The sequence below is a fragment of the Macaca nemestrina genome, chromosome 17 (assembly GCF_043159975.1).
Source record: "Macaca nemestrina isolate mMacNem1 chromosome 17, mMacNem.hap1, whole genome shotgun sequence".
NCBI classification, from domain to species: Eukaryota; Metazoa; Chordata; class Mammalia; order Primates; family Cercopithecidae; genus Macaca; species Macaca nemestrina.
Genome location: NC_092141.1, coordinates 87224143 through 87240946, shown reverse-complemented (window position 1 = coordinate 87240946; position 16804 = coordinate 87224143). Strand labels below are relative to the sequence as shown.

The window sequence follows — 16804 nt, the reverse complement described above, 5'->3', positions numbered from 1 at the left end:
GTTATCTAGAGGGAGATTTTGGCAGGGTGCGGTGGCTCACGCCTATAATCCCAGCACTTTGGGAGGCCGAGGTGGGCTGATCACGAGGTCAGGAATTCAAGACCAGCCTGACCAATATGGTGAAACCCCGTCTTTACTAAAAATACAAGAATTAGCTGGGCCTGGTGGTGTGCGCCTGTAGTCCCAGCTATTTGGGAGGCTGAGGCAGAAGAATCTCTTGAACCCAGGAGGCGGAGGTTGCAGTGAGCTGAGATGGTGCCCCTCCACTCCAACCTGGATGACAGAGCGAGACTCTGTCTCAAAAAATATATATATAAAATAAAATTTAAAAAGGCCAGGCGCGGTGGCTCACGCCTGTAATCTCAGCACTTTAGGAGGCCGAGGCAGGTGGATCACTTGAGGTCAGGAGTTTGATACCAGCCTGGCCAACATGGTGAAACCCTGTTTCTACTAAAAATACAAAAATTAGCCAGGCATGGTGGCTCACGCCTATAATCCCAGTTATTCAGGAGCCTGAGGCAGAAGAATCGCTTGAACTCGGGGACGGAGGTTGCAGTGAGCCAAGATCACACCACTGCACTCCAGCCTGGGCAACAGAGCAAGACTCCATCTTAAAAAAAAAAAAAACGCAACTGTTATCTAGAAGGAGGTTTTTGTTTGTTTGTTTGTTTTTTGTTTTTTGAGACGGAGTCTCACTCTGTCGCCCAGGCTGGAGTGCAGTGGCCAGATCTCGGCTCACTGCAAGCTCCGCCTCCTGGGTTTACGCCATTCTCCTGCCTCAGCCTCCTGAGTAGCTGGGACTACAGGCGCCCGCCACCGCGCCCGGCTAATTTTTTGTATTTTTAGTAGAGACGGGGTTTCACCGTGGTCTCGATCTCCTGACCTTGTGATCCGCCCGCCTCGGCCTCCCAAAGTGCTGGGATTACAGGCGTGAGCCACCGCGCCCGGCCAAAAAATGGTAGCTATGACTGGGCGCAGTGGCTCGAGCCTGTAATCCTAGCACTTTGGGAGGCCGAGACGGGCGGATCACGAGGTCAGGAGATCGAGACCATCCTGGCTGACATGGTGAAACCCTGTCTCTACTAAAAAATACAAAAAACTAGCCAGCGAGGTGGCGGGCGCCTGTAGTCCCAGCTACTTGGGAGGCTGAGGCAGGAGAATGGCATAAACCCGGGAGTTGGAGCTTGCAGTGAGCTGAGATCCAGCCACTGCACCCCAGGCTGGGCGACAGAGAAAGACTCCGTCTCAAAAAAAAAAAAAAAAAAAAAAAAAAATGGTAGCTAGGCCAGGCACAGTGGCTCCCGGCCATAATACCAACAATCCCATTGCTGAAGCAGGACAATCACTTGAGCCCAGGAGTTTGAGACCAGCCTGGGCAACAAAGTGAGATCCCATCTAAACAAAACAAAATTTTTCAATTAGCCGGGTGTGACGGCCTGCACCTGTAGTCCCAGCTATTTGGGAGGCTGAGGTGGGAGGTTCACCTGAACGTAACAATTTGAGGTTGTGGTGAGCTTTGTTCATTCCACTGCATTCCAGCCTGGGAGGGCAAGGCCTTGTCTCCAGGGGAAAAAAAAAAAGTAGATAAAACCACATTAGACTTTATTGGCAATTGTGTTATTCTTTCCACATGGCAACAGCCTGCAGTGGGGGCTCCAGTTTGGCTTGCTGGTCTCTTCTGGTGGCAGGCACTGCTGTCTCTACCTTCCAGGGTGGCAGTTGCCCTGAAGGGCTCTAACTTGCCATTGGAACTTCACCCACAGCCCAGAAGCCTCCATTCACAACCCTTCCCACACTCCACTCTGACTTAGAGAACCTGGAAAACGGACACATGGACACGAATCTGAAAGAAAGTCTGAGTGGTTGCCCTCAGACAAGGGCCTACGGCTTTATTAACAGATGTTGAGGAAGCTTTCAGGTGCTGGCAGCCATGAGGGTCTGGTTTTAAGAATGGCCTTTAAGGAAAAGCCATAGCAGGCGGGCTGAGAGGGGTGGCTCCCGCTCAGCCCCGCCCCCAGCACAGGCTGACAGAAGCCGAGATCCACATCACCGCCTGGCGTGCAAAGGAGCTGAAGACAAAACCATTTTTTCCAGCTTCTCTACAAAGTCAATTTATAAGCAAGTTATTAAAGTGAAGCATCCATTTATAGACTGGTACAAATATCAAAAATAAGCAGCTTAGATGAGTAGAGGCTGGAGTGCATTTTCTGCTAACAAAAACCACTGTGATATTCTCCAAGTTTAGAGGAAAAGTCTGAGGCCGACTCAGATGTGGCAGAAATAAGTGGGTCTGAAGTGCATTTTCAGTTGTTTCTACCCGGAAGGAGCCGGGATGATACAAACAGGTCTGGGGTTCGTGGCTCTGGTGAGCGCCCAGACAACTGCGTCGCTGCTAGGATGCTCGTCCTCACTGCGGCTATCTGGGCAGATGGCTGTTGGCAGGCTAGGGACGACGATGAAAAACTGACAATATTTTAAAAACCCAGTAGGGTCCACAGCAGTGTTTGAAATGACAGGCTTTTTATTTCTCAGGAACAGCCGAGATGACCTCCAGAGGTTTCCAACGAAGCTGTAACAATCCACCCTGCAGCTCTGTGACAGGGAGGAGGGTGAATCCAATCCATCATCTTATGCCAGACTTCAGCCCTGCGGGAGCTGCTGCTGCCAAAGAAAGCGGGGACCTGGGCGGACTGCATCCCTCCCCCGTGTGGAGAACGTGACAGATGTGAAGGTCGGGCTGACAGACACACGGCCTGCAGCAGCCCAGCCAGTCCCACACAGCATCGAGCCAAGTCATTTAAAAAGGATTCAGGCCACTGCCTTTTTCTCAGGGAGGAGCAGCCAGCATGTGCCCTGCAGCTCACTGGGCCTGTCTAATCACACAGCAGTGGCAAAAGGAGTATCTGCCAGACGCTTCCTATCACTCTATTCTGTCTCCAAGTCCACCTGAAGTTCACCCCGTTTCCCCAATGACTTAGAATGGCTTTGTGCTTAGTTTTAATTGTAGTTTGTGCTATTCTGTGAATTAACAATTCAAACAAAATAAGAAAGACACGTTGTGAAACAGTAGAGGAGCTGGACTCTGTCTCCATTCCCCTCCTCATCACACACAAGTCATGCATCTACCAAAAAAAAAAAAAAAAAAAAAAAAAAAAAGTGGCCTCTGAGGCAGCACAGGCGTGACAGATGAGGAATCTGCAGCTCAGATTCAACAGGCACCTGCCAAGTCCACACTCAGGACTGTGTGACAGCCTCAACAACATGAGGTCCAGACACATTCACTGTGGAAGGCTCTGCCCAAGTGAACAAAGCCATCAGCTCTAGCAAAACGGACACCGCCTTCTTCCTCCCCCACTTCTCACCTGGTAAGTCCGGGAATCAAGAAGACAAAAATGAGCCAAAAAAAAAAAAAAAGAGAGAGAGAGAGGCAGTCACTGTTATCAGCAGCACCCGCTGCACAGGTAGAAGCACCTCTGGTGCCACTTTCAAGACAAAACAAGATACAGCTGAAATATCTAATTGTGAAATATTGATCTTCTCCTTTCCCAAGGCATTGCTAAGGGTCCCACAGGAAGGCTGGTGGCGCCAGGGAATAAACCCTGGAAGTGGTGCAACCACTCTGGGACCAGGCCGCTCCAGCCAGAGGCCTCAGTCCGTGGCAGCCAGCTGCTCGATGGCACAGCGCACTTTCTTTGCAGTTTCCTCAAATTCTTTCTTCTTATTGTTGGTTTCCTTTGCCTGGAAATAAAGAATAGACACAGGACACTGAAACCAGAGCTTCCCAGTCACATCCTGTAGATAAGAAGACAAAGGAAAAAACAATCAGGGAACACTGATAGGGCACCTAAATCAACTGGGCACTGGGCTGGGGCAGATTCCCAGCTACCTGGGACAAACATCCTGCTTCAGATCAACTCCTCTAGTTTAAGCTGCCTCCTAATCATCGAATAACAGAAAACATGGACGGAGTGCTTGGTATGCACCCAGCACCATTCTACCGGCTTCACTCCATTGACTGATTTATGCTCAGTGACCCTGCAGTGGGTGCTCCCATCTCTCTACTATACAGATGAGGAAACCGAAGTCCAGCCTGAAGCAGCCACTCCAAGTACCCAGCTAGTCTAGGTATCTAGCTAGTCTAGGCAGAGCTCTGCTCTTAACCACCGCCCTAGCTTTCTCCTGAAACTCCTGGAGGGAAGTCCAGAGCCTTCCTCTTCATGTCCAGTTAAACAGATCCTGGCAAACATCAGGCTCTTCCTCAAACAGAAATTCTTTTTGCTTCCAGTCCCTCCCTGAATCTGGCTTCCAATTTTTTCATTCTGCTAACAGAGCTCTCTCCTAAAGGGCAAATGACAATCACATTAAAAAATCCAGGGACCCCCTTCCCTATCATATTTTTTATTCACCCTAACTCCTCTGCTACATTAAAAAACAAAAACCTTTATTGGGTTAAATTTGTTTTCTGATAGAGGTTACCTTAAAAAAATTACTTTATTTTTTTGAGACAGACTTTTGCTTTTGTTGCCCAGGCTGGAGTGCAAAGGCGTGATCTCAGCTCACTGCAACGCCTCCCGGGTTCAAGAGATTCTCCTACCACAGCCTCCTGAGTAGCTGGGATTACAGGCATGCGCCACCATGCCTGGCTAATTTTGTATTTTTAATAGACACGAGGTTTCTCCATGTTGGTCAGGCTGGTCTTGAACTCCCGACTTCAGGTGATCTACCTGCCTCGGCCTCCCAAAGTGCTGGGATTACAGGCGTGAGCCACTGCGCCCAGCCAAAAAATTACTTTTCAATATGTACTTTATATATCCTAAGTTTTACCTCATGTATAATAATTTATAATTTATTTTTATATACATTTATAATTTGTAAATTATTAATTGAAAGAAAATTTAAAAATAATAAATTGATAAGAAAAAAACAGTACACCTTTGTTTTTTTTTTAGATACAGGGTCTCACTCTGTCCCCCAGGATGGAATGCACTGGCAAGATTATGGCTTATTGCAGCTTTGACCTCCAAGGCTCAAAGTGATCCTCCCACCCCAGCCTCCTGAGTAGTTGAGACTACAGGCACATGCCACCATGCCTGGCTAATTTTTTGTGAATTTTTTGAAGAGATGAGGTCTGGCCACATTGCCCAGGCTCGCCTCAAAACTCCTGGGCTCAATCAATCCTCCTGCCTTGGCCTCCCAAAGTGCTGGGATTCAGGCACAAGCCACTGCACCTGGCCCAACAATGCACCTTGTAATGGACTGTGATGGACAACTCTGCAGTCCCAGGGAGCCTCACCTTTACTGATATGGAAAGATAGCCATGGCTTTAAAAAAAATATATATACACACACACACACACACAGACACACACACACAGACACACACACACACACACAGACACACACACACACAGACACACACACACACACACACACACAGACACACACACACCACACACACACAGACACACACACACACCACACACACACACACACACACACACACACACACAGACACACACACACACAGATATTATTCAGTTTCTTCTTCACTTTCAAAAAAGCATAAAATTAACAAAGCTCCTTTGCATACATACTATAATTTAACCACCCCAATGTGGAGGTCAATATCTCCATTTTATACATTTTTCCACTAAAGGGAGGGGCAAAGCAAACACAAGAACTCTCACTATTGAAAAACAAAACAGGCCAGGCGCAGTGGCTCACACCTGTAATGCTAGCACTTTGGGAAGCCAAGGTGGGCAGATCATGAGGTCAGGAGTTCAAGACCAGCCTGGCCAACATGGTGAAACCCCGTCTCTACTAAAAATACAAAACTAAGCTGGGTGTGGTGGTGGGCACCTGTAATCCCAGCTACTCAGGAGGCTGAGGCAGGAGAATCATTTGAACCCAGGAGGCAGAGGTTGCAGTGAGCAAGATCTCACCATTGCACTCCAGCCCTGGGTGACAGGGCAAGACTGTCTCAAAAAAAAAAAAAAAAAGAAAAAGAAAAAGAAAAGAAAAACAAAACAGGCCGGGTGCAGTGGCTCACGCCTGTAAAACTCACTGACAAAACTTCTGGCTGGGTGCGGTGGCTCAAGCCCATAACCCCAGCACTTTGGGAGGCCAAAGCAGGAGGATCAGTTGAGCCCAGAAGTACAAGACCACCTTGGGCAATGTACCAAGACCACTGTCTCTACAAAAAATTTAAAATTTGGGCTGGGCACGGTGGCTCATGCCTGTAATCCCAGCACTTTGGGAGGCTGAGGCGGGTGGATCACCTGAGGTCAGGAATTCGAGACCAGCCTGGCCAAGATGGTGAAACCCTGTCTCTACTAAAAATATAAAAATCAGCCACACGTGGTGGTGGGCGCCTGTAGTCCCAGCTACTCAGGAGGCAGAGGTTGCAGCGAGCCGAGAAAATGCCATTGTATTCCAGACTGGGCGACAAGAGTGAAACTCTATCTCAAAAAAAAAAAAAAAAAGAAAAAAAAAAAATTAGGCCAGGCGCAGTGGCTCAAGCCTGTAATCCCAGCACTTTGGGAGGCTGAGACGGGTGGATCACGAGGTCAGGAGATCAAGACCATCCTGGCTAACACGGTGAAACCCCGTCTCTACTAAAAAATACAAAAAACTAGCCGGGCGAGGTGGCAGGAGCCTGTAGTCCCAGCTACTCGGGAGGCTGAGGCAGGAGAATGGCGTAAACCCGGGAGGCGGAGCTTGCAGTGAGCTGAGATCCGGCCACTGCACTCCAGCCCGGGCGACAGAGCGAGACTCTGTCTCAAAAAAAAAAAAAAATAAAAATAAATAAATAAATAAATAAATTAGCCAGGCATGGCAGCATGTGCCTGTAGTCCCAGCTACTGGGGAGGCTGAGGCAGGAGGATTGCTTGAGTCCAGGAGGTCAAGGCTATAGTGAGCTGTGATTGTGCCACTGTACTTCAGCCTGAGCAACAGAGCAAGACCCCATCTCTGAAAACAAACAAAAAACTCCTGCCGCCCAGGTCTACAACTCGCCTCTCCTTCTAGTGCTTTGTTTTGTCCTCATCGCAAGTATTTATCAAGTAAACTATTATGAATAAGTTGCGCTGTTTATTTCCACATTAAATTTATTCCCCAATCGATTTTCACATCGGTTCTAATTTATTTCATTGTTTCAAAAGCTAAGCACCAAGGCAGCAGCAGAAACAAGAATCAGCACCCAGTGCAGCGCCCTGGGTGGCCAGACCTCAGCTTCCACAGAAGCGCCTTCCTGGCACCCTGGCAAGGCAGCAGACAGGGACAACCTGCCGTTAAGTCTGGGATCTTGGGAATCCCTAGCATCACCAGCAACAGCATCCTTGTCCTCAGGATTTGTATAGCACAACACGTGTGCCTGTGGTCCCAGCTACTTGGGAGGCTAAGGTGGGAGGATCATTTGAGCCTAGGAGGTTGAGGCTGAGGTGAGCCAAGATCACACCACTGCACTCAGCCTGGGTGACAGAGTAAGACCCTGTCTCAAAAAAAAAATTATATTGTTTCAGAATTAAAGTAATAAAAACAAATCCATAAAAGTATTCTGTATTCTGAATCGGGGAAAACAAAAAACAGTTCAAAATAAAAGCCAAGCAGCTTTTTAAATCTCCCCACTGTTCTGAAAGGCTGGAATGTCTCCCCTCATTCCAATCTGGCTGGGTCTATCAGGAGACGGAGACCGAGGGGTCTCCTGCGGGGGCCGAGGCCTCTACTTCTGCGTCCTGCCCCTTCAGCTCACACATCCTGAAAATCTGCTTTTCTTAATCTCATCTTCAAACAGGTGAGTCAACTTCCCACACCAGACTGCATCCTCACCCCTGTAACCCTAGAGCAGAGCACCCCGCAGCGTCCACCAGCACTTCAGGGCTTTCTGGAACTGGACTGTGTCAGATTTCAGTTGCTCTGTTTGCAATGGCAACAACCCTCTGTCTTTCTCAGCGCTCTGGGACCTGGCTTCCAGCCCACGCCTCCACGTCCTCTGCTCCTCCCCTGTGCTCATGATGGTTCCAGGCACACAAGCTGCTCCTTGTCTAAAACAGGGCTTGGCAAGCCAGGGCCTGCTGGCCAAATCCATCCAGCCCGTCATGGCCTTTTTTTGTCCAGCCCACGGGCTAAGAATGCTTTTTATGTTTCTAAAAGGTCGTGAAAAACTACAACGAAAGGCAATATGCAACAGAGGCTGTGACCCACGAGGGCTAAGGGATGGTCTGTGGCACACTACAGAAAAGCTGGCTGACCTCTGACCCAGAAAAAGATGATCCCCAGCCCACTTTCCAGTTTCCACGCTGCAGCTCCCACAACCTCAACCGGGTGACGAGCTCTCCCACAGCATGCTTCACCCACCACTGGCCTCTTCCCTCTTCCTGACAAAACGCTATCTTAGTCCTTAGCACTTCAAAGCCACTATATTGAGGCCAGGCGTGGTGGTTCATGCCTGTAATCCCAGCACTTTGGGAGGCCAAGGCGGGCAGATCACTTGAGGCCAAGAGTTCGAGACTGGCTTAGCCAACATGGCAAAACCCCGTCTCTACTAAAAATACAAAAGTTAGCTGGGCCTGGTGGCACACACCTATAATCCCAGCTACTTGGGAGCCTGAGGCACAAGAATCACTTGAACCTGGGCGATGGAAGTCGCAGTGAGCCAAGATCGCACCAACGCCCTCCAGCCTGGGCGACTGAGTGTCACTCTGTGTCAAATTTTTAAAAAGCCACATATAAGGACATAATTATTTTACGCTGATTTCTAAAAAGGAATACAATTTTCAAGCTGAAAAGGAACCTGAGAAACCATGGGACGGGGGGGGGTCTAACCTCTATTTAGCAAGGAAAGTGTGACCACGACTGGCGTCACAACGTCTCCTGACTCCGCCCAGGGCTTTGCTACAAGGATATGGAACCCCCATTACTTACTCTGTGTGGGGCTGCCAGACTTAGGAAATAAGAATATTTGACGCCCAGGCCGGGCGCAGTAGCTCACACCTGGAATCCCAGAGCTTTGGGAGGCCGAGGCAGGCAGATCACTTGAGGTCAGGAGTTTGAGACCAGCCTGACCAACATGATGAAACCCTGTCTCTACTAAAAATACAAAAAATTTAGCTGGGCGTGGTGGCGTGGGCCATTAATCCCAGCTACTTGGGAGGCTGAGGCAGCGTGCACTGCACTGCAGCCTGAGTGACAGAGCGAAACTCTGTCTCAAAAAAAAAAAGAAAAAGCTGGGCGTGGTAGCTCACGCCTGTAATCCCAGCACTTTGGGAGGCCGAGATTAGCGGATCATGAGGTCAGGAGATGGAGCCCATCCTGGCTACCGCAGTGAAACGAAACCCCATCTCTACTAAATATAACAAAAAAAATTAGCTGGACGTGGTGGTGGGTGCCTATAGTCCCAGCTAATCGGGAGGCTGAGGTAAGAGAATGGTGTGAACCCGGGAGGCGGAGCTTGTAGTGAGCCAAGATCGCGCCACTGAACTCCAGCCTGGGCGACAGAGCGAGACTCTGTCTTAGAAAAAAAAAAAAAAAAAAAAGGCCCGGCGCGGTGGCTCAAGCCTGTAATCCCAGCACTTTGGGAGGCTGAGACGGGTGGATCACGAGGTCAGGAGATCGAGACTATCCTGGCTAACACGGTGAAACCCCGTCGCTACTAAAAAATACAAAAAACTAGCCGGGCGAGGTGGCGGGCGCCTGTAGTCCCAGCTACTCGGGAGGCTGAGGCAGGAGAATGGCGTGAACTCGGGAGGCGGAGCTTGCAGTGAGCTGAGATCCGGCCACTGCACTCCAGCCTGGGTGACAGAGCGAGACTCCGTCTCAAAAAAAAAAAAAAAAAAAAAAAAAAAAAAAAAAAAGCCAGGCATGGCGGCTCATGCCTGTAATCCCAGCACTCTGGGAGGCTAAAGAGGGCAGATCACGAGGTCAGGAGTTCAAGACCTGCCTGGCCAGCTTGGTGAAACCCCGTTTCTACTAAAAATACAAAAATTAGCCAGGCATGGTGGTGCGTGCCTGTAGTCCCAGCTACTTGGGAGGCTGAGGTAGGAGAATCACTTGACCTCGGGAGGCAGAGGTTGCAGTGAGCCGAGATGGCACCACTGCACTCAAGCCTGGGTGACAGAGTGAGACTCCGTCTCAAAAAAAAAAAACAATGCCCAGTTACATTTCAACTTCAGATAAATGACTAAGTTTCTAGTAAATACTGACACAAAATGTGGCATTTGCTTATACTAAAAAAGCATTCCTTGTCAATCTAAAATTCTGCCTTAACTGGAGCTCTAGTCTTCTCTGGCAAGCCTCATGCTCCACACCCTGGCTGCTCAGGAGCCACCCCTTTTGTGGACTCATGGCTTCACCTTCTGCTGTCACAATAGCCCAGCACAACTGGACAAGAGCCTGGAGGGAGTCACCTGCAGAAAACCCTTTGGGTCCTGATGGGCTGCTGCCTCTTTTTACCCCTTCCCCACATACCCTCTGCTGTGTGTCCCCAGACCTCTGTTCACACCACTGCCAGCACAGGAGCATGCGGCCATGTGACACCCCATGTAGGTTTTCACTGAGGGCAGGAAGGCAATCCTAATGTTACAACGTCCCCACCAACCAAGGATCCTCAAGCTCAATACACCTTTACTAAGGGTACATGTTTTTCTGACCACACAACCCCAAGATCATATTCCAGGAGCTTTTTTTTTTCTTTTTTGAGACAGAGTCTTGCTCTGTCGCCAGGCTGGAGTGTAGTGGCGCTATCTCGGCTCACTGTAACCTCCGCCTCCCAGGTTCAAGCGATTCCCCTGCCTCAGCCTCCCAAGTAGCTGGGACTACAGGTGCACATCACCATGCCCAGATAAATTTTTGGATTTTTAGTAGAGACAGGGTTTCACCATGTTGGTGAGGATGGTCTCAATCTCCTGACCTCGTGATCTGCCTGCCTTAGCCTCCCAAAGTGCTGGGATTACAGGCGTGAGCCACCGCGCCAAACTTTTTTTTGTTTTTCCTGAGATAGACTGTTGCTCTGTCGCCCAGGCTGGTGTGCAGTGGCACGATCTTGGCTCACTGCAACCTCTGCCTCCCGGGTTTAAGAGATTATCCTGCCTTAGCCTCCCAAGTAGCTGGGGTTACAAGTGCCCACCACCATGCCCAGCTAATTTGTGTATTTTTAGTAGAGATGGTGTTTCATCATGTTGCCCAGGCTGGTCTCAAATTCCTGACCTCAAGTGATCTGCCCACCTCAGCCTCCCAAAGTGCTGGGATTACAGGTGTAAGCCACCACGCGCGGCCTAATTTGTGTATTTTTAGTAGAGATGGTGTTTCATCATGTTGCCCAGGCTGGTCTCAAATTCCTGACCTCAAGTGATTTGCCCGCCTCAGCCTCCCAAAGTGCTGGGATTACAGGTGTGAGCCACCACGCCTGGCCACACTCCAGGAGCTTTAAAATCACACATATATCCTAGGGGCTTTAAAAATGATTCCTAGCTGGGTATGGTAGCTCATGCCTGTAATCTCAGCACTTTGGGAGGCCAAGGCAAAAGGATTCCTTGAGCTCAGGAGTTCGAGACCAGCCTGGACAACATAGGGAACCCTCATCTCTACAAAAATAAGTAAATAAATAAATAAAGCAGGTGGGCATGGTGGGGTGTGCCTGTAGTCACAATTACTTGGGAGGATGAGGCGGGAGGATCACTTGAGCTCAGGCGTTTGAGGCTGCAGTGAGCTATGGGGTACCACTACACTGCAACCCAGGTGACAGAGTGAGTCCCTGTCTCAAAAAAATAAAAACAGCCGGGTGCGGTGGCTCACGCCTGTAATCCCAGCACTTTGGAAGGCCGAGGTGGGCGGATCACGAGGTCAGGAGATCAAGATCATGCTGGCTAACACGGCGAAACCCTGTCTCTACTAAAAATACAAAAAAATTAGCTGGGCATGGTGGCGGGTGCCTGTAGTCCCAGCTACTAGGGAGGCTGAGGCAGGAGAATGGCTTGACCCAGGGAGGCGGAGCTTGCAGTGAGCCAAGATCACGTCACTGCACTCCAGGCTGGGCGATAGAGCAAGACTCCATCTCAAATAAATAAATAAATAAAAATAAAAATAAAAATACTTTCTGAGTCCGGTCGTGATGGCTCACACCTGTAATCCCAGCACTCTGGGAGGCCGAGGTGGGCGGATCACCTGAGGTCAGGAGTTCAAGATCAGTCTGGCCAACATGGCAAAACCTCGTCTCTATCAAAAATACAAAAATTAGCTGGGTGTGGTGGCACATGCCTATAATCCCAGCTACTTGGGAGGCTGAAGCAGGCAAACCGCTTGAGCCCGGGAGGCAGAAGTTGCAGTAAGCCGAGATCATGCCACTCCACTCCAGCCTGGGCAACAGTGAAACTCTGTCTCAGAGAAAAAAAAAAAAAAGCCAGGTGCGGTGGTTCACACCTGTAATCACAGCACTTTGGGAGGCTGAGGTGGGCGAACCATGAGGTCAGGAGTTTGAGACCAGCCAGGCCAGCATGGTGAAACCCCATCTCTACTAAAAATACAAAAATTAGCTGGGTGTTGTGGCACGTGCCTGTAATCCCAGCTACTTGGGAGGCTGAGGTAGGAGAATCACTTGAACCCGAGAGGCGGAGGTTGCAGTGAGCTGAGATTGCGCCACTGCACTCCAGCCTGGGCAACAAGAGTGAAACTCCGTCTCAGAAAAAAAAACAAAAAATGCTTCCTGAGGAAAACACAGAGTCCCTTTGAGGGACTAGGTAGTTTAGTGCTAAAGACATTGAATAGGGTTTGAACAGTTCTTATTCCCAATACATACAATTTTGTTCTTGGCTCTTTCTCTGTCCAGTTTCAAAAATTCACCGAGGGTTAATTCTTCAAACTGCTTCTTGACAGAAAGGAAAGCGCAACCGGATGAATGCTTTTTATGTTCCTCTCTAGAAAAATCAAAACAACAGCGGAAAGGCAGTTGAAGGGATTAAAGTGGCAGTCCACTCCCAGCGGGCCACCTCCCCGCGCCCTCCACAGGCACGCCCTGCTCTGCCTCAGGAGCAAGACGTCAAGTCTGAAGTTGATGGCATCCGTGCTGTGCCCAAGCCACATTCCCATATGGCACCTCTTAGCACCGTCTCCTCCCTGTGGACGTCTCCCCCCACATCTGTGTGGCTAATGTATCTATTTTATCTGGACTTCTTTAGCAGTTAGTTGGAAAAGTGTTACATGGTGTAAGTTCAAAGGAATTACATGTCAAACCCCTCTAACATTCTCAAGGAACTGTTTGAAGTCATTTCATTTCACTGGAATTGTTATGTAATCCACTGTAAGGATTAAGGGCAGAGAAGGCCATTATTGCCCAGGGTTCCCCAAGGGACCCCTCTAGCTCATACTCTCATTTCCCGCTTGGGGAGTCTCCCTGCATAGCTGATTATCACCGTTACCAGAACTGTGTTACAATGAAAACATGGCCACCCAAAGTCCAAAAGGACAGCCAGTTGTAACTCTAATCTGCAAATATGATAACACTTATTCATTTTCAAGACGAATACCACTGATATTTTCCCAGTGATTACTGGGATGCAGTACAACCACCATAGCAAACATACGAAGAAAAACACAGCTACTCTCTTCTGGCCAACAAGAAAAACAACTGGGGTGATTCTCAAGGGAAAAAAATTCAAGTTGTGGAAGCAACTGATTCGGACAGAAAAAAAGGTGAGAAAAGGTTATGGCATTACAGTGTGGAAAGACAGACATCATCTGAGTACAGAACGTCATTGTCATTAACTAGGCATCTTGAAGAAAAAAAGCCAAAACAACACTGAAGTACATGCTTTCTTTCTTTCTCTTTTTTTTTCAATTTTTTATTTTTATGACGGAGTCTCGCTCTGTTGACCAGGCTGGAGTGCAATGGCACAATCTCTGCTCACTGCAACCTCCGCCTCCCAGGTTCAAGCGATTCTCCCGCCTCAGCCTCCCCAGTAGCTGGGATTACAGGTGAGTGCTACCATGCCTGGCTAATTTCTGTATTTTTAGTAGAGCTGGGGTTTCGCCATGTTGGCCAGGCTGGTCTCAAACTCCTAACCTCAGGTGATCCGCCCACCTCAGCCTCCCAAAGTGTGAAGTGCACACTTTCAAAAGGTAATTTTTGTGCTGTGTGGGCTATATTTCAATTAAACTTTTTTTAAAAATCTCAAGAAAAGCACTTGGACATCTCTGGCAGTTCACAACAACAGGGTCTGCTAATGTATTCTATTGAACATGAAAGGCATCAGGCATCTTATGTGAATGAGACTTTAACATCCACCCTAAGGGCATTTTGGTCAAATGAAATTTAATCAGGTTGTAAGCATCACCAAGGCACCAGCATATAGAGAGGTATCCGTTCAAAACAGCCGTTTAAGAAGCATTGAGGCTGAAAAGCAACCCTCCCATACTAAGTGTCTTCACAATTCAAATCTTTTGACAGCTCAGTTCAAAACAAAGCCCATCGTGGCTGGCCAGAGAAGACTTACATGGGGTCGTCATCCGGCTCCCAGCCTTCCAGCTCCTTGAAGCAGAAGAAACACTGGGCCAAGTCTGGCTCGTTCTCAGTGGGGCAGTGGATGAAGCCAGCCTCGGCCATCTGCAAGGGACAGCACAGCTCGTGAGTGGACTCGGCAGCCCGGAACCCCGAGGCCCAGCCACGAAGGCCTCGATGGGGACAAAGTAAGGAGGGGAGGGCGGCTCGGACCCAAGGTGCCCAGCCACAGTGGCCTCGCTGGGGATAGGACGGGGAGGGGAGGGCGGCTCGTACCCCCGGGGCCCAGTTACAGTGGCCTCGCTAGGGAAAGGGCAAGGCGGGTCTGGGGGACCCCAGGAGGCCGGGCAGTCTCACCCGCTCCGGGGTGCAGGCGCAGCCCTCCAAGAAGGGCCAGTTCTTGAATGTAGAGATGCGGTGGTCCTTGAGAAAGGGCTGCCAGGCAGGGGGCAATGTCGGAGCACCCATGCCGCCGCCGCCACCTCTGCCAACGGGTCCCGCGATTCAAATCTGGCGGTTAATGGCGCGCCGCGGGGCATGTCGGGAGCGCACGCCCTCTTAGGCGGTTCACCCCCCGCGGCCTTCTGGGAGTAGAGGCGGGGAGGCGCGGGGCGTGCCGGGAGTTGTAGTCCTCCCGCCGCGCGGCTCTGCCCGTGCTGTCTGTGCATCCAGCAACCCCGCGCCAGCTCGTCCCTGCCCGTACCTAGCGCCCCCTCGACTGCTTTCAAAGAGCGCGTGCAGGCCGGGTGCAGTGGCTCACGCCTGTAATCCCAACACTTTGGGAGGCCTAGGCAGGAGCATCACTTGAGGCCAGGAGTTCAAGACCAGCCTGGCCATCATGGTGAAACCTTGTCTCTACTAAAAATACAAACATTAGCCGCGTGTGGTGGTGCATGCCTGTTATCCCAAATACTCAGGAGGCCGAGGCAGGAGAATCGCTTGAACCCGGGAGGCAGAGGTTGCAGTGAGCTGAGATTGTGCCATTGCACTCCAGCCTGGGCAACAAGAACGAAACTCAGTCTTAAAAAAAAAAAAGTCAGACAGGAGGGCTTTACAGGGCACCACCTCTGCAAAAACCAACCACTCCAGATGGGCATGAAGGACAAATGCACAGGGGAGAGACAGAGTGCAGCAGACATCGCTGTCCCGGTGAGTACATTGCTGACTGCATGACCTGGGTTTCCAGGAGGGCCACCTTCTGGAGTCAGGGGCCAGGGACTGGGCCACCACCATGATAAGAAGACAAGAGAGCTGGGGAAAGCCCAGTGGAGGGTGGGGGCCCGTGCTCAGGGCAAACTCCTCCTTTCCCTGTGCAAACCAGGGCGTCCCACCAACAGGAAGTCCTGCAGCCTATTAAAAAAAAAAATGATTGTGTCCTCTGCTTTGGAACAGGGTGTGCTGGACCTCTAATGCCCAGCTCCGCACTGCTCACATCTGCTCACTTCTTGGGTTCTCTGGCCAGAGAGAAGAGGCCTGGTCCCATCAGCCCTCCAGTCCCACGTAGGCCTGGTGCCCCCACTCTCTTTTTCATTTTGGGGTTTATTTATTTATTGATATATTTTAGCAACCTTTCCCCACCCCCATCCTCCCACCCTGCCCCTACTCTTTAACACAGTAACTTTTTATTTTGATATTTATTTATTTGAAACTGAGTCTTGCTCTATCGCCCAGGCTGGAATGCAGTGGCATGATCTCAGTTCACTGCAACTTCCTCCTGCAACCTCCTCCTGCCCCCCTGGTTCAAGTGATTCTCCTGCTTCAGCCTCCCAAGTAGCTGGGATTACAGGCGCGCACCACTACACCAGGCTAATTTTTGTATTTTTAGTAGAGACGGGGTTTCGTCATGTTTGCCAGGCTGGTCTCAAACTCCTGACCTCAGGTGATTTGCCTGCCTCAGCCTCCCAAAGTGCTGGGATTACAGACGTGAGCCACTGCACTCGGCCTGATGTCAATTTAAATAAAAGATAATTGCAAGAATAGTGCAAAGAATACTCATATACCCTTCACCCAGATTTTCTGTTTATGTTTTGCCTATTCCCTTTAACATTCTGCTTCCTCCTGCCTCTCTTTCCTCCTCTCCCTCTCTCTTATCCTTTCCCTCTCTCTACTCCCCACTCTCTCGCTGTCTCCTTCTGTGTCTCCTCTTTCTCTCTCCCTCTCCCTGACCTCCTTTCTCTCCCTCTCTCTCTCTCTCCCCCCATATATATGAACGCACACACATCCCTGTATGTGTATATATCATATGCATATATGTGTACATATATGGGTGGTTTACCTGAACCGTTTGTAAGTTGAAGGCATTACCACACTACCCCGG

At 49.8% G+C, this 16804-nt stretch overlaps 1 protein-coding gene and 1 long non-coding RNA gene across 3 annotated transcripts in view; one reads left to right on the top strand and one right to left on the bottom strand.

The window, feature by feature from the left end:
* Window positions 1–3075: 3075 nt before the first annotated feature.
* Window positions 3076–15057, bottom strand: LOC105469239 (baculoviral IAP repeat containing 5). The gene is made up of 4 exons (XM_011720054.2): window positions 14845–15057; window positions 14483–14592; window positions 12790–12907; window positions 3076–3738 (listed from the first exon to the last, which is right to left on the bottom strand). The coding sequence occupies exons 1-4, from the start codon at window positions 14953–14955 to the stop codon at window positions 3649–3651; spliced, it is 429 nt and encodes a 142-aa protein (XP_011718356.1). The 5' UTR covers window positions 14956–15057; the 3' UTR covers window positions 3076–3648.
* A 71-nt stretch (window positions 15058–15128) lies between these two features.
* Window positions 15129–16804, top strand: part of LOC105469240 (uncharacterized) — a 12739-nt gene continuing 11063 nt past the window's right edge. Inside the window, exon 1 of one of the 2 annotated variants that reach the window (XR_011615196.1) lies at window positions 15129–15636. This is a non-coding gene — a long non-coding RNA (uncharacterized lncRNA). The remainder of the gene's footprint in view (window positions 15637–16804) is intronic. The other variant, XR_003015303.2, reaches the window with a different exon arrangement.